Below are 23,655 nucleotides of genomic sequence, written 5' to 3' on the forward strand. Positions count from 1 at the left end.
CTTGGGAACGTTTCTTTCATGCAAAACCCAGCTAGATAAATAAGGAGGGGAGGAGGGAGAGGGAAAAGGGATTGTTTGCTTCTATAAACAACAAGAATTAATTATGTTCAGTAAAGGACAGATGGGTTAAGATCAAAATCTGAATCTTTCTCAATGTGGGTGAAATCTACACTTCTATCTCCGAGTTGCATCAAACCCCATTGCACCCTGTCCGGTGCCGTGGGGCAATGACCGGGCGCGATGACAAGAGCTGTAACTTGTGGCTGTCCCGGCAGAGAGCGCTAGGGCCAGCACGCCTGGCACTGCCGCCTGCCGCCGTGGGAGCAAAATACCTCCTCTATGAATCTGAAGGTCTCTGGACCACATCTGCTCCATCAGGGCAGCACCACCCAACCACCGACCCTGTCGCAGGGCACAAAGAAGGCTACTGCTTCCTGGAGCTCTCGCCACCCCGAGCTGCAGCAGGAAAAGGGGCCAAACTAAGTCCTGGTGTAGTGCAACTGACTGTAAAAAGGAGTGAAATGCCTTTGAAAGCTCACAGCGAGCAGAAAAATTCCCTGATATAAAGGCATTTCTCTGATGGCGTTGTCCCAGTACTTGGCACTCAACAGCTGGGCATATGCTTGTATACATCTTAACATTATATACTTCTGGGAAGGCATCTTTGCTTCCCAATTTCAGCCACGCACAGAGTGTGCTCTAAGTGCAGGAGGGAATAACCGAGGACACGTACAGCTCATGCCACTGTGCACTTGCACAGTCAGGCAGATTATGAAAATCAAAGAACAGGTGAAATTGAGGAATTACTGCCCCCCACTTCCCCCTAGCATGTGGGGACATCAGCTCTCCTCGTTTGTCCCCAACTAACAGTCATGTCCAAGGATTCTCAAAAGATCACCGCTTTCCAGCTCCTGTTCCCACCTCTCCTACAGAACAACTGGGTGATCTGAGAAAAGTCACTCTGCTTCATTCTCCCTCCTTCCACCCTGCCGTTACAGGGGGTTTGGCAGTCAATTATTTCACATTTGCAAACCCGTTTTCAAACCATTTTTGAAAGCAAGTGATAGAAGTGCAAATTCTTATTATTGCTCTTGAAGAGCTTTTTGCAAAGATGCTTGTTAATGAGCTTGCTTAATGAGCTTTCTTAAATGTATATTTATATCCTATATACAGCTGTATATAGATAGAGCAATGCCTAAAATATGTATGATTGCACACACATATGCCTAGGAAAATGAAGGCTGATTAATACACATCTTTTTCAGTTATTACTGTGCAAGTATTTATTCCTTTTTCCTTGGGAATTGGAGAGATAAAAGATCCATTCTGGAATAAAATAATTTTGTGCATATGTGTTAGATGGTTTTGTTTATGAGACTGAAGTGTGTGAGTGTGTGTATGTGAGACAGATGGTGTGTCTGTTTGTGAAAGATACAATGTGTGGATGAATGTGTGTAAAAATACAGGTTTCTTAAGAGCTTTTTTTTTTTTTTTAAAGAAAAGACAAAATAACAAATGCCTGCGCGGTACATTATTTCACCGTGTCATGCTCTTTGTCAATATGACAGAGGAGTATTCCTGCAGAAGGCGAAGCTGGCCCAGAAAGTGAAGGGTGCTGCCCCTAGGGTTTCGAGCTGGGCATCGTGAATTCTCTTCAAGTTTTCAAAGTCCTGGAAAGTTTTGATAAGCAAATACTTTATGGGCTCTGCTTCTCTATTGGCTGTTTCTTCACCGCCAGATTTTGACACAAATAATCTGATTGAAAAATCAGGGAGGGGAACGGGGGCAAAAAAACAGTGAGAGAAAAAAGGAGAAGTATCTATTTCAGCAGACTGCAACTAAGTAAAAAAGTGGAAGAGGAGTTCAGAGAGAAGAAGACGTCTCGCTTGTCTGGGGAGATTTCAAGGCGAATCCAGTAAAGCAAAGTCCCCCAAACAGGTGATTGATTTATTCTTTTAAATGCTTTCAGTTTCATTGTTTTTCTCATTTCTCTGATACGGTTTTCTAAGCTTTTTCTTCTTCTTTGCTTGTGTTTGCAAATATGTAACCTATTCCACTGCGTAAGTCACTTGTCCTGAGGATTCCTTTATGGTAATTGTTCACTTAATTCAAATGAGTCAAACCTTTTAAAATTATATACCATATACTTACTTCACTCTCACAGGTGAAAGTGGTAATAGTAGAACAAAATATAGAAGATGTGACAATGGTCTCAGATACCTGTGTCCCACAAGCTCCATGCAGCAGAAGCAGTTTCCAGATGTAGACTTTTGTATTTAAGCACTGAGGAGAGGGTGTACTATATTTTTCCTTTTAATTGCTCTTTTACAGGGCCAGACCTTTCAGAAAACAGCATACCTCTGCTGACATCAATTAATCTATGCCACTTTCACTAGATGAGAATTCAGTCTCTCCTGTTCAGGATTTTTGCTTGAGATCTATCTTTTATTTTATTATTTTTCCATCCTTTCTAAGTATATGCTGATTAGTGAAACAATTTTTAGCATATGGACTTAGCTATTTATAGATGCTTCTCATATACCACCAGATTGATTCCATACATTAAGCAGGAAAACAAATGATTTGCAGGTTCACACAGTGAGTGCATGTATACATTAAGGGGGTATAGAATTTGTTAGATTGCGCTATATAAGTCTATTTATCCATGGAAGCCGAAGGCAAAATTTGCTAAAGCCAGTGGCATTCCCAACATCACTAGGAGCTAAATGAGGTTTCTAAAGAACAAATGCTGCAATTACAAACATTTTTTCTAGATACAACAGATGTACAAGCATTTCCATTCCACTTCTTGGACCAGATTTCCACCATAATTTGCTATCCCTGCTGTAATGTCCATTTGTCCAGTCTTACCACAAGAATGAAAAATGTTCTGCTCATTTTTTGACTAAAAAAGACACATTCAAATTACTTGCCCCAAGTACATTTGATTTTGCAAGGGTGGGCTAGTGAAGACATGATTAATTTTGTTGTAAAGAACTGAAATTCTTTTTGAATGTGATTCTACATTAAAAGAGTCAGGAGTCCATAAAACCTCTTAAGTTATTTAAGCTCTTTAAAATTTCAAATACAGGTTCTGGTCTGTTTTGTGCTTCTTTCTTCAAAAACATAGTCCTCTGAAGGACAAACTATTCTTTATTTTTGGAAGCTTCACTTTTGCCAGAAAGCATTATTAAGATTTAAATATAAATTAAGCAATGGGAAGGAAAGAAGCCTCTTTTAGCCTAAAACTTTGTACACTCATCAACTTATATGAAGACATATATAAATTGTAAGTTAAAATTAAGTATTTCCACTGCGCACAGTGGGAAAAAGTGTTTAATCTCTTTAATTAACCTTATACATTTGAAAACAGGATTAGTTGAATTTAGAGGAAAATGAAAGTCAGCTTTAGAACAGAACTTACGCTGCAAATTGGGTTCTTGATTCAGCGTGGCACAGTCCTGCAAACACCTGTCCCAAATATGGTGTTTCATGTTATGAATTATCTCTGAAGGAACCAGAGAAAACAGCTCCATAGTCTAATTCACCAAGAATACAGATTTCTTCTAAATTGTATCAAAGGACCCAATCCTGTATTTTTGGGTACCGTGAGCTGCCACGCAGTGAAGTGGGAGTTGTAGGATCAAGTGAAATTAGGATCCTGAAGTCAGAAGCCACCTCCTAAAAAAAAACCCAACAACCAACCTTTTAATTTGTTTTTTGCACAATCTCCAATGTTCCAGTATTACATTACGGTTTTACATGCGATACCCTGCAAACTCACCAGAGAGCATCACTGAGGATGAAGGAACTTTGAGTTTGAACATAGGAGGGGAACCCGCGAATGCTGGGTCCGCTTCCAGATCTGATGGGGGGATTTATAGCTGGTAAAAGAAGCCCTTCCAAGGTGCTTCAAGTTAGGTACCCAAAATAGTGAAGCAGGTTTCTTTCCCTTGGGTCCTTTTGGCTGTCTTTTCCTCAGGGCAGATGACTACAGCATTGTCGTACAGATACATGAGTGGTAAACAAATAAGAATTTCAATTCTAGCTGGCTACTGATTTTATATTCTGCATTGAATCCAAAAAATGCCATGACACTTGCGTTTCGGGTAGGCATTCCTGCCCAAGCAATGAGCTCCCTTGTACAATTGCCAGTCAAGGTAGAAACCACTGCCACAGGGGCTGGCAAGAAGAGACTCCGTAAAAATAAATTTTAATTTTTAGCAAAAGGCTGAAGCTAAATTCTGTCGGAAGCGTCGGGGACTTTAAGATGTAGCGGGATCTGTTGTCCATAACACTACTTTCCCTGTGAATTATAGTTAGCCATTAGTAGCAGCTGATCACTCACTACTGAGAATCTTGAGTTTCAAGGGGCGATAGTACTTTTTCTCTCACAATCTGTGCTTCTAGCTTTCCTCTAACCCCGTGGTGTGAATCACAAAGACAGTCCAATGCAGTTGTTAATTAACTATGCTTTGGGCTCCCAGTTCCTGTTTTCTCTGTAAAATGGGGTGGGGGAAGGTAACTTCCTTTTGTAACGTTCAGTAGTGCATTAAAGATTGTTGGGATCACTAGACGCTCTTATCAGCAGTCAAGATACTGGACCAAATTTGACTTTTACATATGCTGGGGCAAATGTATCCAGAAAAATCCCATTGATTCATGCATCTCTACTTTCAACCGCCATCAGCAAAGAGGGGCTGTACTTGGTGCCTTCATGTACTGAGCATATGGGTACTACCATAAAACACTGCAAGACTGCTTATGCCACCCATCTCTAGTCCTCTAATTTACCTGGCTAAGCTGTCCAGTCCTCCAGCTGGTGGGCAGCGGGACTCTTCCAGCAGGCGCTGCTTGATTCGGGCTTTCACCCTGCATTCAGAGTTACCCGCTGCCGGAGCCTCTCCCTCCACTGTGTAGGAAGCCCAGAGAAATTAACTGGTTAATTCAGGCAGAGAAATCAGATGTCTAAAGCTTGCTGGTCTGAATACCCTCCATTGTGGACACAGTCCTGCCCCACCACATGGGAAAATCCCTTTGACATGAGTGGAAATTCCATGCGTAAAGGGCTTGTGGCAGGACTTGGGGCACGTCTATATTGCAGAGCGCAGCTCCATGCACAGATCTGGGACTGACCAAGAGCAGTGAGACCCTCTGAGCTAAGCGTGTCTGCTGGGATGCGAGGTGCACAGGCTAAGCAGAGCACACTGCTAGAAGGATTGTGTCCATGGCAGAACACTCCTGTGTCTGTACAGAGCTGGAAGTATTTCTGTGCCCGCAGCCTTTCGCCAGGCAGAGATACACTTTACGATACTTAGAAAGAACCTCATTAGAGAGTTACAGAAGAGTAAATACAGCAATGTACTTCAGCATCCCTTCCCTCAAGGGCATACTTATGGTTCATTCTCAGTACGGTTTTGTCCTCTTTCTAAAATTAAATTAACAAATCCACTCTTGGCCTCTCTTTTCTCTTATTCATCTCAAGTTACATGCAAATTTCTTGGAAAAAGACGAAGAAAAACAGGTGAGTCATTTCAGAAGAAAAAATGGCTAGAGACACCAAGCGTTATCCCTGAAGTCAGAGAATAAACAGCAGGAATCCTGGACCAGATTAAAAAAGACAGCTCTAACTGCATTTCCAAAGGCAGCTGGGCTGGTGAGCGCCTGACTGTCACCGACAACAGTGGCTTGGCAATCTGCTGTCCACAGCAGACCTCGCTGTGTGAATCCCACCGCACGTGTAGCTGCAGCCGTAGGCACCACTGTAAATGTGGCCCTCAGACCTTTAAACAACACACTGCTGGGCTGTGTAATTATATTTAGCATATGGAGTACTGCAGGCACTTCTGAACCCTAGGGAGCAGACCTTCTCCATCCCTGGCTGTTTGGGATTCCAAGAGCCCACACTGCTCTGCCCTGACTTACACAGATGTTTCAGGTCATTCCTACTTAACAGGAGCAAACTTTGTTCTTTTTCAGTAAATAAGTAGGCTGCACTTCAGCTGCTCTCAGGAAAAAAAGAAAACGGACGTAATAATGCACTTTCCCATAAACAGAGTGCCAGGACTTACGGCTGACTTTTCATATGAAATATAGCAAGATTTGCTTTTAGGGCTACTATCCTGAACATTTACAAGGGGAAATGCAAATACATATGCAAATAAGGCGCCAGCTGATATTGCTGTACGCAGCATCCAGCCTGTTGTCATACTGCCTACACGAGAACAGTTACTAGCCATGGGGAGTGGGCCCAGGGCGGGCTGGGTTCTGGGTAGTAAAGATAACAGATGTATTGCAAGAGAATTTTGTATGATTAAATTTCAGCATTTTATGTTTGTTCCTAACCCGTCGTTTCAACGGTCTGTGATATTTGAGTCAGGTCCAAAAGGTAACCTCTCTCACCCACCACTTCTGCTCTGCTTCTGCTTGACTGTTGTTTGTCAGCCGGAGTACAAAACACTCAAGCGATGACCAACAAGAAGGAAAGCCACTACACATCATGGTTGCGGGGATTTTCCTCTGCGTCTCTCCTGTTATTGGTGTTGTTTCTGTAATTATTATTTGTGAAGCAATTTCGCAGAGGAGCCCTTGCCATGGCTTGAGACTGAGCTCTTCTAGGTGTGGTACAAACACTAAGACAGACCCTTTCTCAAAGAGGTGATCTCCAACCCACAGTCCCTGCTACGACCTCTCAGGGAGGGTAAGGCCGGAGATGCACCGTGTCCTGTAGCCAGAGCAGAGAGCTACAAGAGAGATATTCTGGGTTCTGATGTATCTTTGCCACAGCAGCGGTTTTGGTCTGTAACACAGCACTCAATTTAAGCATGCTTCTATTTCTCCGCCTACAATACGAAGACAGCAGTAATCCTTTGCCTCAACCTAGGGGTAGATTATGAAGTGTAAGTTTTATGGTGTATACTGTAATCCCATCTTCGAACTGCATTCCCATCACTACAGTCAGTGCCAGAGACTATCTGGCAGTAAGATATTTTGCTTAGCCCCCTCCACAGCTATGTATTTTCCCCAGAGTTGAGATCCATGAAGCACCTAAACCCAAGCAAGCGCTCCCTGCTCTTCAACTGGGTGAAGGGACCTTTGAGATGAACTCTGTCTCCCCAGTAGAAGGGTTTTAATTCTCATCACTGCTGCATACAGAGCTGATGTGCTGGGGGAACAAATGAGAAACTACACCCCAAACCAGAGAGATTTACCTGCCGTTATTCTGTGTTTCTGCCCAGGCAGTGAATGGAAAATGCCACGTTCCTTTTTGGTGAAGAGCAAAAAGGCTCATACCTATCATCAACACCGCTTTGTGGAAGATGACCTGCCTATACTCACATGGGATCCAATAACCTCTCCTTTCACAGGTGAGTCAATCCATCCACTGGGCTTGTAAGAATACACCAAGGCAAATCAATAATCGAGTAGGCAAGCTAAGGGAGTAGGGTGAGCGAGCTAAGAGCAACTAAGGGCTTCCACATGGGGATGTCAGTCTAAGGACAAACTGATCCCCTACTGCGTGCCCTCTTTCTCTAGGCCAAATCTACACTCCCACTGAAAACCAATTTAGATCATCCTTTTGTTTCATGCTGGAGCGATTTGAGTTATAAGATTGCTGTGTGGAGCTGGTCACTTTTGGGAAAGACGGCCAACTTCAGGCAACTAACAGTCGGGAAAAAGAGCTTGCACTTGGTTGTCAGTCTTCTACAAACTCACAGCTTTGCCACCTCGATCTCCAGCTTGCTATGTTCACTGTCCACATTCTCTCTGGACCTACATCTTCCCTACCTCCATGTGTTACCACCTCCTCCCAGTGATTTACTAGGAAGGTTACAGCTAGCGTGAGAAGATACTAGTGATACCCTAACACTGACTGTGAAAGGAGTCCCACACGCTCACAGGTGAAGGGCCGGCTGCTACATACTATGTTAACACAAACCCTGCTTCTGTCTGTCTGCTGTCCTCCCTCTGCTTCTGTTCTTCCTCTCCCACAGCCATCCGTGCAGTGGCAGGGCCAGGGCAATTATCTTCTTCCTTCAGGCAGCATTCAAATTTTCTGTATTCAAATTTAGGATCAACTTACCCTTTGTTCTAGCCCTGGCTATCAAATCGGAGTCCAGCCCTATGATAAGTTAGATAAAAAAGGAAGGAGGTGACATTTTCATTTCAATTCCTGCCATCTTCCTTTGGCCATTTGTTGTGTCTTTCTGGCATGCAAGAGGGTTTGGACAGCAGATGAATGCTGTCCTTCAACAGCCCAGTCCCAGCTCCAGCAGAAAGAAGGCACGTGTATTGAACCTGTGTCCGTTTTAGGTTCTTTATAAAGTCTACTTCTAACAAGTGCTGGTTGGTCTCTTTAAGGGCTGGGACAAGCATGGAGAAATGGGAGTGTGGGCAGGAGATGAGGCTTCTGTGATCACCTCTGCAACTGCGTAAGCAGTTACCTCCCCCCTCTGCTTCCCTACTTGGCTGTCCATAAATTCAGGTTAACAATACCAAACTCTCTTAGCAGAGGGGTGGGGAGGTTAATAAGTTAGTGATTGTTAGTCACCCACACAAATGAAAATGGTTTTAAATAGGGAAATTATTCTTACAGACATGTGGTCTTCTGGGGTTAATTTTCTCTCACTATATATGGTATCAAGTGTCCTATCATTTCTTCCTGCCCCCCTCTACCTTGCCTATCTCATCCTGCTTGGAATTTCCCTTTCTCAGCAATGGACAGACCTTGATTGCTGTGCTGATTGCACCACTCTGCACTTATTCAGGGAACTGAGCGTGGGCTCATGTATCCAAGCATGAGTTCATACATAAGTACAAACCTCATCTCAATAGACTCTTCTCTTAACAGCTAGAATAAACTAACTGTGACTCTATTGTGGGATTACAGCCATAGGAGACAAGACACCGGCGGACATCAAGAAACAGGACCTAGAATGTGTGGTTCCAAAACAGCAAAAGGACCCATCTGAACTGAAAGAAGAAAGTGTCCCTGTCCAGTACCTGAGCAGGATGCTGCCAGGCCCTTCAGCTCAAGGTCTGCTACTCAAGACCACAATTGCAAAAGAGGTCAGGGCTGGGCTGGCTTATGGAGCCTCTACGACTGGGTTCAGATTTTCAACTCTTATTTTGACATCAATGGTCAAACTTGGCCCAGGCAGAGCTCCTCAAGAGCATTCTGTATTTCCCTTTATGCTTCTGGTCTAGATCAGCATCTCCCCGAAGGATGATGCTATGATTCTCAATGAGTGAGCCTCCAAATATCAAGGCTAATGCAATTCTGCGCTCTGTGGGTCAAGGCAGGTGGCCACGTGATACTTGTTCATGATACATGAAGCAGGGCTAGTAGGGGGGTTAATATTCCCTTAGCATCCCCCCTCCCCTAAAATTTCCTCAGACTGAAATCAAAGTCATAATAGGAATTTTGTATGGGGGTCAAAGAAGGAAGAGTTAACAACTGCAACTAGCAAGGTCAGGCAGGACATTTAATGGGGGAATGGTACCTGGGGAGCTTTTTTACTGATGCCAAGCTGCAGGCAATGGTGTGACACTCACTTCTCCCTCTCCTTTGCGAACTCAGAGATGGCCATCCCAGGTCTGCAGATCAAAGACTGCACCAACACAACAAGCACCCCTACCTTCTACAAAACCAGCTTTTCTTGGGATGCTTTCCATTTGCCATACAGCTACCGACAGATGTCTTCCACCATGCAGTCAGCCCTCTTGGAGCACCCAGTTAGCCTGTACGGAAGCCACCTCCTGCCAAGCGCCGAGCCCCCTCTGGACTACAGCATGCATTACTCCTCCGACATGGAGACCTACCACTGTGTGAAGTGCAACAAGGTGTGTGTTGGAGGACAACCTCAGGGATGGGGAGGGCCTGGAGTGATTTTCATTGCACATGTCAGTGTTTCACTGGGTTACACCAAAGTGCAATGTACGTGGCTCAAAATGGGTACCTACTTGCTCTCCTGACTAGGGGACAAGGGCACTAGGAATGATGCGGTTCACGTGGCTCATGAAAGGGAATAATCAAGTAAAGAGAAGGAATTGAAAACAGAGATGGAGACACAGCTGCCTCATGTCAAAAAGTCACTGGCATTTTGTTTGGCAGGTATTCTCCACTCCCCATGGACTGGAGGTCCATGTCCGAAGGTCTCACAGTGGGACCCGGCCCTTTGCTTGTGAAGTATGTGGCAAAACCTTTGGACACGCTGTAAGCCTGGAGCAGCACACCAATATTCACTCCCAGGTAAGCAGCATGTTTCCAGAGAACCAGCTCTCCAGAGCTCATGAGTGCTTGGACCTTAGCTGTTGCTTAGTCCGTTATAAGGGAAGTGACATTTCCTAGGATACAAACGTGATGGCTTTCCTGTAGCACCCAGTGACAATGATAGGAGCTCAGAAGGCCACAGATCATAGATCGCGGTCTCAAATCTCAGACTGCCCTTGAGAATTCCTTGGATGGGAGCGCAGGATTGTTGCTACTGGTTCTTCTGTGCCTCGCCTCCTCCTAAAGGGCGCGGGAGTTTAGATCACAAGATATAATCCATTTCCATAAGTAACCCTCCCCACGTTCTCTTTGTACTGCACCTAGCATATCAGTCCATGAGCTCAGGAGATTTGCTTATCAGATCTACTATTCTCAACACTCTTAACACTCTTCAAGCTCTGTCACATGTCTTGCAGCCAGAGACATCCCATGATTTTCTTTCCCTAACAGGAAAGAAGTTTTGAGTGCAAGATGTGTGGGAAGACATTCAAACGTTCCTCCACCCTCTCCACTCACCTCCTGATCCATTCAGACACACGGCCCTATCCCTGCCAGTACTGTGGCAAGCGCTTCCACCAGAAGTCGGATATGAAGAAACACACTTACATCCACACCGGTGAGAAACAAGATATTCCCAATAAGAAATGCAAATTAGAGTCTATCATGTTGATACACAGACATAGTGCCCAGACACAGAGATATTGGACCAGGGATAAGACAGCAGAAAGTCTAAGCATCAATGAGATGTCCTCTTCTGTGTGACAAGGAGGTGGTTATTTACCAGCTTCTGGTGCATGTCATGGTTGTACCCAGCCCGGGATGCAGACAGGACATGGGTCACACAGATGGAGAGGACTACCTCTGGTTCTTCTCACCCTCCGGGGCTGGATCAGAATGCAGATGCATTAGCAGGACAGCTGGGCTGGCAGCACACTGATGCCCAAGCATGGCCAGTCAGGTCTCAGTCTGCTGAAGGGCATTTCTACCTCCCTTCTCTCATGTGTTAAAGCATTTCTTACCATTTTCTCTGCCCTGCAGGGGAGAAGCCCCACAAGTGCCAGGTATGTGGCAAAGCCTTCAGCCAGAGCTCAAACCTCATCACCCACAGCCGCAAGCACACCGGCTTCAAGCCCTTCAGCTGTGAGCTGTGTGCCAAGGGCTTCCAGCGCAAGGTGGATCTGCGGAGGCACCGAGAGACCCAACACAGTCTCAAGTGAGGGATGGCTCCACGTCTTTGCTGGAGCTCCCACTACCAGTGCATACTCCAGGGAAGACGACTGTCCCCAGCATCTCCATCCAGCATGGGGCTGCCCACCTCACAAAGCTCAAATAGCATCCTATGTTCTCCTGGGGACTGGCAAAGTCATGTCATTGGCTTTGGTGTTCTGGCACCCTAGGGCATTGCACATCCCAGTAGGTGACAAAGAAACCTGTGGAGCTCTCACTTTTCAACTACATCAGGTACCAGCCCAGATCTGACATCACCTGCTCAAGTGCAAATCCAGAGGAATTCCTCCAAGGTCACTATTACTCTGGATTTACACTGTGTGCAGAATCCGGTTCATCAGACTGACCAGCAGTGAGGTGGGAACTCCTGGGCTAGTGGCAGCAGCAATCTGTGCCAAGCTAGTGCCGTAACCACGTTCTGCTTTGATGGTTCAGAAGATAAGGCTGGGGCATGCAAATAAACTGCACTCAGTGAGCTGTGTTCAACCTGGACAGGGCTTCTGCAGAGACTTGCCCAGGTCATAAATTCTGGCAACAGACACCTAAACTCATTTTCTTTCAGCAGAGCATTTACTCTGATCAAATGACAAGTTAACTGTGTTGTATTTTTAGCTTGGAGTGGGAGGAAAATACTGAAAAAACAGCTCCTATCCCTAGCTGATAACAGGGGTCTCTAAATGCATTCCTCATATGCACCACACTGCAAAGATCCCTGGGCTAGTGGCAACCAAGCAAGCTCCAGGAAGAGCCACGCCACAGCACCAGGCATAAACTAATAAGCCCCATGCCTCAATACCATGCGAGAGAGACGGGCTGCTTTTGGAATCTGGGCTGGTATGTCCCACAATATTTCACTGCATGCTGGACATACCGACTTAGAGCTGTCCTGGGCAATCCCGTGTCACTGCATGGTCAGGAATGCCCCTTGGATATCGATGTCAAGGGCCAGAGTTCTGCTTGCCAGCCACTCTCTTAAAGGAGGAAGTGACCTGTACTCATTGGCATAGTATGCGAGTACCTCACAAATATTATACAAACAGAGCAGTGGTATTTCCTCCTCCTTCCAGGTCTAGGGGTTGAGGCAAAGCACTGGAACAAGTAAAGAGCCAGTTCCCTTCAAACTCTGCGACATTCTCACTTTATAGCCTCGGGCAAGTCACTGCACTGGACTTTTATTTCTCCACCTCTCTTGGTGATATGGAGTCATTCACTCAGGTTTGTAGAGTCCCCGGAGTTCTTGAGAGGAAGGACAAAGTATTATTATAGCATTAAAAAGAAAAGTGCTTTCAGTTAAGTGGGGCATTGTAGCAATGCACAGCCCAGTCCATAACTACGTCCCTGAACACACGGCCTTGGACAATGACACCGGTGGGAAGTAGCCTGGGGAACGGGCTGTGGCACTATCCGAATGCTTATGGAGGAAGGCTGCCATCATGGGTAGAGAAGAAACAGTCCAAGTGGAAAATTCATTTAGTGCCAGGAGAGAAGAGCTCTGTCCTGCCCTCAGTTACACTGCTGTAAATCCAAAGTTGTTCTCCTAAGACCCAAAATGTACTCGCCCCTGATTTATGCTGTGCCTAAGCTGTTAGTCCTTAATATGCATTCCAGAAGCTCAAAACAGAGTCTGTACACCTGACTTTGCTTGTACACTGTAAATATGTATTTATACTTATTCTAATGTATATTTTTATTGCACTATACCAGACAGTGACAACATGTACAGGCCTGCTGGGATTTATCTGATAAATCTGTTCCCTCTCAGTAACTGGGCTAACACAGCGTATTTCACGTTAAAACCGATATCAAGAAGGGCTCATACTTGGAGATGCAGGCAGTGGAGATGGAGGGGAAAAGGAGAAAGTATAAAATAGCCCCATAAAGTTCGGTCCTACCTTGGGGCTCCAACACACACAAGTGGAAATAAAATGGGACTTCACATGCAGAACAGGGCTCCCAAACTTAGAAGTGAAAGAAGAAAAATTTGAAGAGAGGGACCTATTGGCTACAGACCATCCACAACCAGTGCTCAAAGGCTGGGATCAGGGGACATTCATCTTCAGAGACAGGTTGGTGCAGAGCCCTGCACAGGAGAAAGAGGGCTGTGCAGCTACAACCACACGAGATGGCACGGGACTGGGTGCCCAGCACACAGTGTTATCGAAGCCCCCGTTAAAACTCTGCTGTCCTTTCCTGGGTGATGCCAGAACCTGGTGAGGGCAGGGACTCCAGGGGAGGTGTATAACCTGTGATAGAACTGGGCTTAGGGAACTGGTCCCCAGATCCTGACCGTGACACCAGGTACACACACGTGTACTCACTCTCCCACATGTACACATGCACTAGCCTTACTCAAGATAAAGTCATTTCAGCTTATTAAAACTGCTGCCAAAAATGCAAACAGTGTTTGTTATTCCCCTTGTCCTCCATAAATAGAAATATTTAAAGAGCATGTCAGCGTCTGAACTACTTGGGAGCGAATACCCCCCAGCCCCAAAACTCCCAGGCACACCAGCAGAGGCTTCCCCGTCTGTGTCCTGGGGACAGCACGTGTGTCTGACTCAGCTGAAGCTCCCCAGTTTTGGCCATTCTGGAGGGAAGTGCTGGCACACGCTGATCGACACCGTGGCAGGACTGCCTGTAAAGCCTCTCATAAAACCAAATCAGACAGCTGGTTCTTCTGAGCCTGCTGAACAAGGGCTATTTTATCCGTTAGATTTCCATTCCTATCTTTGATTTCCATGGTACAGAGGAGGTATGACCTTCAACAGGTGGCTGGGGTCTTCTGCCCTTAGGCTATGCTTCTCCAGCCTTCTTCTCCCTCCTAATAAAGTACAGATCACCCCAGTCCTGTCTTTTGGTTCCCCAGGACTCTGGGGCAGGCAGCTGCTTTCACCATTATTGGAGTTACTGAGCCCAGAGACTACTGAAGAGCAGTTACACCGGAGGAGACAGTGTCAGCCTTACCCTTATATTTGTGAGGAGCCTGCTGAGCACATCCCCAGGAGATACAAGGACTGCTTGAGATGGATGGGCAGCGAGGAGGGAAACACACCGGGGTGGCCTTAGGCAGCGTGCTGCTGCAGAGCCGCGCTCCGGAAAACACATCTGTGGCCAAAGCAGCGCGGGGGGGCCCAGGCTGACCCACTCCCACAGGCGCTGGGAGTGTATCTCCAGAAACACAGGCTGTGGATGGAGGCCAGCTGGCGAAGGCGCCAGTGAGACAGTACAGCCAGCGTCAGGCGGTGAGCTGAGAAGGGAGGACGAGGAGAGGGAATTAACTTGCAGAGTTTTCCGCTAAGGCACTACAGTTTCTTCCCCTTCAGTAACAAGGTGCCACTTTCAGACTGCCGGGTAACACCACTGAGCACTGTCCTTCTTTTAGGACTAAGGATGTCAAGAAAAGCTCAGCTCCACAGCCCCTTTGGTCACTGCAATCCCTGATCAGGGAGAATGGTCCCCTGAGGAAGAGGATGGAGGGATCCAGCATGAGTCTGCTCCAGAGCAGACAGCGGCACACTGCACGGTACCCTGGGCTTTCATCTGCGCCACCTGAAGCTCTGGAAGCACAGGTGAAGGAGCAGGGAAGGGAGCAGATATGGTGTCACCCAAACCTCACTACACCAGGCTCGGGGAGAGCCTTCCACTCCCAGCATGGCGCCAGCCGCGGGCAGGCTGCTGCATGGAGCGGGCAAAGGGCTTCCCTGATCCTTGGAGCTACTGAATCCACACAACGGGTACCCAAGGATGCTCAGCACCTGTCAGGATCAGGCCGTGGCTGTCACCAACTCCAAACACACCTGGCCTTGCTCTCCAAACATGCAAATCCTCCCCAGTTCTGACCGCTCTGAGAACAACCCCTTTCCCACCATCTCCCCTTGCATCAAAAAAAACATTCTGGTCAGTCAATCAAGGAAACAGATAACAAAAAGCAAAATCTCAACTAATCTTTGTGGCTAAAGAAAGAGCTGATTGTTTTTGCCTCTCTCCCAGCCCGCCCTGTATCCTGCACCTCCCCAGCCCTCTTCACACCTTCTTCCCTTTATTGCCAGGGAAAGAAAATCCTGGTCTTTGGGCTGTTTTGTTTAGCAAATGAGGGACATGCAAAGCAATAACCCCTGGCGTCTGTCAGAAGGAGAGAGGTGCCTCTGTGTCTTCCAGACAGCCTTCAGGCCCCGAGAGCAGCAGCCCAGAAGCACTATGATCAGGGGTGGATTTAAGTTTGGGCACGGGATGCATCTTTCTCTTCCTAATGAAGACAGAGCCACGGGACACCTGCAGGAAGCAGAGGTGTGTTCCCAGCTAGCACAGCATTACGCTGGAGCTTATCTTCACGTTGTACTAGCCTCCACGGAGTGGAATCCTAGAGAAGGCAAACCCCTGAAGTTTTCACATTGTGGTGGCAATGGTTAGGGAAGGCCTAAAAGGAACTGAGATGAAGGACAGGTAAGAATTAGGTTCCAGTTGGCTACGGTTGTATTGGAAAAAAAAAAATATTATTTGCTGAGTCCAGTTGCTTCCCGCCCTAGACTTCATGAGAAAACGTTTTCAGTGAAAAAAAGATAAGAGCAGAGTCCCTTGTCCTTGCAGCAGGTCCTTCCCCAGGGCCATGCAGTCACAGGCGACGGGGACACACCAGCAGGTTAGCCGTAACTCACCAGCACAGCACACAAGGGGAAACCTGAAGGCTTTAGACAATCTCCCAGAAAGGGCTGCATACACACGTTTCCTTGCAAACATTCCTGCCTGCCGTTAAGGGCCTAACCTGGGAACAGGTCGGGAGATGACCTGCAAAGCTGCTACAGAATAAAAGTAGTACACCACAAACAATTTTTATCACTTACTCTGCTCACAAAGCAGAGATGTTTTTCCACTTTTGCCCTGGACTAGCACAGGAGACAACCCAGAACAGCCATACCAAAATTATTCAAGGATGGTTAAATCAGTCTGTTGCCTCAGTGCTGGACGAGACCTAAGAAAACGCAGATCCCTGCAGAGTTCCTGACCTACCATCTTTCAACTAACAGTCACCATGGACACACAGTGATCTTAAGGCTGCAACCCTGAGCTCCGACTTGAGATCTGCCATACGTTTCCTGCATGACCTCGGGCAAGACATGAGCACTGGATTTCTGAAGTTGTTCAGCACACTGTGAAGCTCACAGAAAGCTTCACCCCATCTGTGAGAGGAGGATAATAATTCCCTCTCTCCCCTTCATTTCACTTGTTTATTTCAACGGTAAGATAGTCAGGAACGGGACTGCCCCTCCTTATCTCCTACATACAGCACCGCGCACAATGGAGCCTTGATCTCGGCTGGAACGCCGAAGTGCTACTGCGATACTAATAACGAGTGATAGAAATATAATTCAGCAAAGCAGCCTAATTCTGTAACTGGCTTAGAAAGAAATCTTCCAGGTGTGCACAGTGAGACCCCTCCATTAAAACCACTAAACCGCCAAACGCGTGGAGAAACAGGGCGAGTAGAAACACAGAGAGGATAAACCAGACATGAGCAGCATTTCCACCAGTGAATAATATTCCAGGGAAAGAGACAGAGCTGGATACAGATGCTACGAAAATCCCACTTGAAGCAACACCTTTAAAATGAGGGTGTCAATACAAGCATTTTTCAATCTGGTCCTTGGGCTGATTTTGACCTGTTGGCCCAAGGGTGATCTGTGTTCACCGTACCAGATGTCAGGACAAGCAGAGAGCGAAGAGTCCCCAGGAATGGGGAAATCTGAGGCTGGGGAGGAGCTGAGCGTGCACTGTGCTCAGCTTTGGTCTGATAAGTTTATCAAGCACTGCCGGCTGCTAACTGTCAGCCGGCGAAGCGGGCCTGTTAGGGAGGAGGAACAGCTCCCAGGGCAAGATAGGACAGCTCATGCCTTATCGGAGTGCCTGAGCCAGAGAGGGAACTGGAGAGTGAGCACTTTCCAACCACTTCATCTGAACAACAGACAGATTGGCAGGAAAGGCCTGTCAGCCCTTCGCCTCTGCCGCCCCGGCATCAACAGGGAGTCCCCATCCATGCAAACCACCCGGGTAAGTGCAGCGTGAGAGTTGCAAATGTGAACATAGGGGCCTGAGGGAATACATGGGGTAGGTCTTCGTAGGAACATTGCCCAGCCCGGAGTCAGGTTTGCAGCAAAAAAATACAGATGCTTACTGAGCAAGCTGCTCCTGTTCAGTGCCCAGAGCAGCAGCTCTCCTCCGTGCTGCCTTCCCTGGGGCTGGGAGGGGACTCTAGCATTTCAGAATAACACTAGTCACTAAGTTTTGGTGTACAGATAATGGCTTTGTTTTCCCTTTACGGTTTCGGAAAAATAGTAAAAAAAAAAACCAAAAAACCCTAAGTGAATAGAAGAGGGAAAACCTGACCGTTCCCATTTGAGCTGCCAAAGTATGGGCCAGCAAATACCCCTCCACACCTACTACTAGGGCAGCCATAACCAAATCGGTACAGCTGAAGATCATAGCAGAGAGACTCTCTCATGCTTGTCTGAGCTCCCTGGACAAGTACAGCCCATGCAAGCTCCCTGTCCGCGTACCTCAGCCATGACAAGGAGGGCAATACAAGATTCCAGCGTGGCACACCCTCTGCTTGGTTCCCTGCTGAGGATGTCCCATGCAGGATAGCACCAGTGTAAGATCAGCAGCTGCAACACATTGCATTTCTTCAGTCTGTCAAACGATGCTGTTAGCATGTCACTGCTCATTTAGACCATATGTCATCCTGCATCCCGCCCACCTTTGGGTCTTTGGCTGGGTTCAAGCTGGTGACTGCGGTCCTGCCAGTATCAGGGGATTTTACCGAGAGCTGACCCCAGTGGAAGCCTTGACCCTGTGCTGGGAGGATGTCTTCACACTCGGCTGCCTGGGTGCAAGTGCTGTCCCAAGCCCTCCAAGGGATACAAGGCAGGAAACCTTCTTCTGCAGCAGCGATGTCAGCAGGGATATCTCCAATGTGAGCTAATCACTCAAAGGCTTCCTTTCTGGTAAGTAACATAGCTTGGGAGTTATTCAGCTCCTCCTAAAGCACATATCTAAAATAGAACAGAAGGCATGCCTTCAACGCACCTACTTCTCTCACTGAAGAGAATGGGAGCCTAGTATCTGTAGACATCTAGAGTTATATGACATGAGTCACACCCCTGTGGTTTCTGCACCACTCTCAGGCCGAATTTCTCACAGCTGTTTCTGCTCCAAGCCATAATCTACTCTTCTCCAGGCCATGAGCAACCTCATAAGCCGTTTAATTCCTCTGTGCTTCAAGGGTTCCTAAGCAAGTTCTAAGTACAACAGCCACATTCAGCACTGGCAACACAACTCTGAGGTTCAAGGCTTCCTCATGAAGAATGAGGAGTCAAAAAGCCCGACCCCATTGATTCTGCCTTCCTCTTGAATAATTTTAAGGCAATAGGACTTTATCTTACATCCCAGGCCCTTCTATGTTAGGAGCTTTGGTGGGATTTTTGGCAGTGGTCAAGTCCGCTGGTTTCTTCTCTTTATAAAATAGAAGTTATCTCTTGTCTCAGTTGGGGAAGGGGAAGGGGAAGTCAGAGATGATGGAGCATTCCTGTTCTTGAAAGGGCCCCATCCTGAGAGCGTGGGCTTGGTGAACCAGTGTGTCAGTCAGACATCCCTGCCCTAGCTCCTTATTTAGATCCAGCAGCTAGTAGCTTGACTGTAAATCAGTCAGGCTCAGTGGACATCCAGGTGGGACACTGCCTGGAAAAGAATTCAGGAATTGCAGCTGTGTTTTCTGATATCGTAGCACCATGGAGAAAGCTAAATACGAGATCAAAACTCAAAGGAGGAGGACTGTATTCCTGGCTTAGCCATTGTCAGCTGATCTGAGCCAGTCATTATCCTTCTCTCTGTCTCAAGTTTCCCATCTGCAAAGTGGGGATAACATGGACATGTTCTGAGATCTACAGATAAGAGCAAGGTAGAATTGCTGCACACGCACAGTCATCTTACACTGGAACAGCACCTATCATTGTGAAAAATCCCACAGAAAATGCATAAAGCATCAAAGTGTCGTCATTGTGATCTGCCAACACAATATGCATTTTTCCCTTTAAAATATTTGCCCAAATTTGCGTAGGACAACTAGAAATGGAACTCAGGTCACCTGGACTTCTAGTCTTATTTCTTAACCAACTTTCTATGTTACCTCCTTGAAGTATAACTTAAGTAGAACATCCCAAGTTAAAACTCTGTTCTTAGGAAAAGCATCATGTACTATTGGTGAGTTTTTATTTTTGAGTTCTGGAAAATATTTATAAAAATATGCCCAAAACTCATTTTCTAGTGCTTTACATCAAGGTCAGAGCTGACAGAGCAGGAGAAGGTCTTTGTTTTCAGAGTGAATGCACGTGGGGCAGCTTAGGTTTGCCATCTTAACTGGAAGTTAACAAAACTATTAGCTAGAAAATTAGAGAGCCATATCTGTGTGCCTACTGCATAGTGTCACAACAGTGGTGTTGGAGGACTCAAATACCAATGATACTTTGCATTTAAATAGCACATTCTGCCTAAAGATTTCAGAATGTTCCACAAAGATGGAAACATCTTATCCCTGTTTTACTGCAAGGAAACCAAAAGCCAGGGAGAGAGAAACTTGAGAGAGAGTAACTCAAGGTCATACAGAGAGTGAGTGAAAGACCTAAGAAATGTACCAAGGCATTTCAGCTCCCAGCTCTTATTTCAATCGTTAAGCAGTGAGCAAAATTCAGACCCGTTGTGATGAAAACAGCTGCATAAGTTGTACCGATGGAATTTGGGGTGTCCTCACCAAATAAACAGGCACAGGGATGCCTTGGAGCCCTGGCACATCTTTACTCACACTACTGCATGTTTGGAAGCAGCCACTACGTACCATGACCTATTTCAAGTCAAAACCCTCTTTTCTTAACTATGTGTTCCCACCGAAGCGGGCACAATGTACAACAGTTGGCAGGATTTAGCCCCTAGTCCGCAAGTTCTCTCACAGCATCATTATAAATTTTGCAGGAGATACAACACAAAAGTTGTTGTTGTCAGGATCAATAATTTATATTTTCAGTGCACCACCTCCTCAGCTCCACTTCCTCAATCCCAAAGTCCCCAACAATCTTAGCTCGGAAGGGAATGTGACTCAGGCCTTCAACTGAAGGGCTGTCATCTGCAAACCCTGAAGACTGGATGTGGCCGTGGTTTTATCACTGGCCACCAGCTGCCTCTAGAGCTCTTGCCTCCTCCCCAATGATTCAGCAAATCTTCTTCGAGGAGAAAAACAAGCACGCAAGTGAACAAATCACAATGTCAGATTACAAAGATGAGCGGAGAAAACCTGCAGCTCAAAGGAGGGAGATAAAAGCTGGCAAAGTCACACGATCCAAGGACTGAAAGGCCTGGCAAAGACCTGGCTTTGGAGGAGGGGCAATAAGAATGTGAAAAATAAGGCTGTAATTTGGAGTCTTTACCCCACAAAACATTGCTAACAATAAAAGAGAACACAACATGGAAGGAAATGAAGCATATTCTGCCCTCCGGTATCTGGGTAGTGCACAGGGCTGATAGGGATTTTTTACGAGCGCAGCTGAGAGCTAAATAAACCGTTCTGGTTTACACTGGAACAAAGTGCCACCAAACAAACTACTTCCAGAAAGAAGTTCTGCTCTCCAACCAAGGTTTTCAATAGTTTGGAAGCCCATTATCAGGCATTTTGAACACCACTGTTCCTGAAAAGGGCTCTGTGTCATTTGGTGTCTAGGGCATAGCAGAGCACAGGTAGAAATGATGTTTTAACTTCTACAGTTTTGGCCACTGTATCATATTTATATATTTTATCCCTTTCCCATAAATATTTTGTTTTCTGCTGTAACCACTCCTGAGGTGGAACACAGTATCAGCTTAACAGCTCACGGTACACAGCCTGTAGAATAGAAAGTGAACAAGAAGCTTCGGCCAGACCTTAGTTAGGAGATGTAGTATTTCCCCTAATGGCATTGAGCCCAGACACTTCAGTCAGAGCCCGGTCTTGCAAGAATGCCATGAAATCCTAATGAAAATAAGAGTGTTTGCAATTTATGGAGAGCTCATGTCGTGTTTGGGGAACCTCTCAGCCCAGTGGGTCTCCGATATTTGTGAGACGGAGATACAGCCTTCCACTAGATTAAATGCAACAAGAAAAATAAGCACAAAAGGAAGAGGAGCTTGGGAACTGTGTATTGCAAATGGACAAACTGAAGCAGACTTTGGCCTCATATTGCTTTTACACTCTTCCTGATTTACTTCACTAACCAGCCCAGAGATCAATGTTTTGACACGGAAATACAGCAAAGCAGGACTGACTTACTTTGCCATAGGTTCGTATGTTCTCTGTGAATATTTATGAATTCACACCACCACCAACTCACAAAACCTCCTTGCCTGCTCTCTGAGGGAGGGGGGGGTTTGGTATACGTACTTACAGTGCCCACTGCTCCTCCCTAGGAAACACAAAGGAAGCAAGCACAGCACAAGCCAGAAGACCTCCTCCTAAGCTCACCCAGGGAGTTAACACCATCCAAACCATGTATGAATGATACCAGGGCTGTCTCCTTTTAAAGCTTTTCTCAGTGAAGAGCTGCCACCTGCTCTCACAGGTTTGGGGGTTTCCTCTCGTTTAACAATAATCAGGTGTGCTCTTAGACCTCGAGTGGCAGAGCCAAGGCAATTACAGTTTTTAAGATGAAAATGTGGTACTACTGCACCCTACAGGCTGAAAACAGCGAATATATTATTATTATTTTTTTTAATCACAATTTCTAAGGCTTGTGGCTTTGGGGAGGGAGGCTGGCTCAGGGCTCCTGGCTATTTGGGGCTGGGGGTTCTGCTTCTGCCCCGTCCCGGAGCTCTCACAGCATGAACACACCCGTTGCCCACTCTGCTGGGACAAGTAGGGGGGACAGCAGCGGCTGTAACACTAACACAGGAACACACACCCCCCCAGACACACCAAAAGCCCTGACTGAGGGACTCCAAGGTGGTGGGGCAGTGGGGCTCAGCTGTGCTGGGGCTGTCCCACACGCCCCGGCGGCGGCGTGCAGGGTACCCACAGGAAAAGGGGAGCTCAGAGAAGGGGGAGGTTGGTTGTGTGGGGTGGAGATGGGATGGAGACCTTCAGCTTTTTAAGCTGCTGCCCTGTTCTGTTTTATCCCTCTTGATTTGGCAGTACAGAGGCAGACACGCTGGAGAAACTGTCCGGCAGCAGAAACCTCAGCAAAAGTCCACTTGAGGACTTGCCAGGTGAGGGGTTGTGGTGATCTGGTGAAGATGACTGCCTCCCCCAGCACGCTCCACGCTGCGTGGGAGGCAGTGAGCCTGGTGCTCTGCCTTGCTTCCAGTGGGCTGGAGTGTGCAGGAGTCAACGCCGTATGTTCCTGTGACCGCGCTCACCGAAACTGTTCACTCCTGACCTGCGGTTGGTTTTGCCAGAAGAACAATCTGTGAGATCTCCCACAAGAAACATCTTTCATTTTCTCACTGTAGTCCTTCATCGGCACTTTAAAAAAAAATAAATTATCTAGACTGCGTTTCCATCTTGCCTTGTCCCTGTACCCTATTGATTTGCAGTAACTACAGCAGAGCAAATGCAGAGGGTGAAGCCTTTTGTGCTGCAAATACATTTCACACAAACCAGTAGCCAACTGCCTGAGGGTTTTCTGTCGGATAGTACAGGGGAACTCTGTCATTGTGCAACTGGATGTAGCTTTGCAGGTTTCTTTTTTTTTTTTACATTTAAATTTTCTTTCCTCAATGGTGTCACCAGAGCCTTTTATGGTATCAGTATATGATTCCAAAATGTGGATTAAAAGGTGGAGGAAGAGCTGAGAAAGGTACGTGCCTTAGTCCTGAGCTGGGCTGAGCACTATGCTGTGGCATGCAGAACTCGCTGAAAATTGTTGTGGTTGTAACTACTGCTGGCTTCTCTGAAGGTTTTGTGATTGTGTTTCCTGTTTAACCTTGTTAACAAGTGAGATATGGGCCTGTGTAATTAGGCCAGGAACCCAAATCCAGGCCTTTGGGTTCCATTCCAGTTCGATATCAGCTGTCCTTTGCCCTTAGTAAAACACACATTTACTTTTTCTCTTCTGTAATCTATCAAATAAGAAGGGCTGTACTAG

The 23,655-nt window shown here is 46.5% G+C and overlaps 1 protein-coding gene and 1 long non-coding RNA gene across 4 annotated transcripts; both read left to right on the forward strand.

Annotated features, from left to right (window-relative positions):
- Nucleotides 1–1,858: 1,858 nt before the first annotated feature.
- Nucleotides 1,859–11,579, forward strand: GFI1B (growth factor independent 1B transcriptional repressor). Of its 2 annotated transcripts, XM_082492681.1 has the most exons (7): nt 1,859–1,938; nt 7,239–7,367; nt 8,891–9,037; nt 9,581–9,843; nt 10,115–10,252; nt 10,724–10,889; nt 11,312–11,579. In XM_082492681.1, exons 2-7 carry the CDS (start codon nt 7,253–7,255, stop codon nt 11,488–11,490), a joined length of 1,008 nt encoding a protein of 335 aa, XP_082348807.1. In that variant the 5' UTR covers nt 1,859–1,938; nt 7,239–7,252; the 3' UTR covers nt 11,491–11,579. The 2 variants fall into 2 exon arrangements, with proteins under 2 accessions (XP_082348807.1, XP_082348806.1); XM_082492680.1 differs by lacking the exon at nt 1,859–1,938 and having other exon boundaries at nt 7,220–7,367.
- Nucleotides 11,580–17,340: 5,761 nt separating this feature from the next.
- On the forward strand, nt 17,341–23,123 carry LOC309679339. Of its 2 annotated transcripts, none has more exons than XR_014269827.1 (4): nt 17,341–17,545; nt 18,224–18,498; nt 21,983–22,134; nt 22,704–23,123. It is a non-coding gene; the product is annotated as an uncharacterized lncRNA (long non-coding RNA). The 2 variants fall into 2 exon arrangements; XR_014269828.1 differs by having other exon boundaries at nt 22,709–23,123.
- The last annotated feature ends 532 nt before the right edge of the window (nt 23,124–23,655 follow it).

The sequence above is a fragment of the Vanellus vanellus genome, assembly GCF_965231255.1.
Source record: "Vanellus vanellus genome assembly, chromosome: 18".
Classification (NCBI taxonomy): domain Eukaryota; kingdom Metazoa; phylum Chordata; class Aves; order Charadriiformes; family Charadriidae; genus Vanellus; species Vanellus vanellus.

What these genes read in the sequence shown, in the direction of transcription:
- GFI1B (XM_082492681.1), top strand. Translation starts at nt 7,253, where the DNA reads ATGCCACGTTCCTTTTTGGTGAAGAGCAAAAAGGCTCATACCTATCAT. An exon ending in GCCAGGCCCTTCAGCTCAAG is followed by an intron (nt 9,038 to 9,580) that starts GTCTGCTACTCA and finishes TTGCGAACTCAG; the next exon opens with AGATGGCCATCCCAGGTCTG. An exon ending in ACTGTGTGAAGTGCAACAAG is followed by an intron (nt 9,844 to 10,114) that starts GTGTGTGTTGGA and finishes TTTGTTTGGCAG; the next exon opens with GTATTCTCCACTCCCCATGG.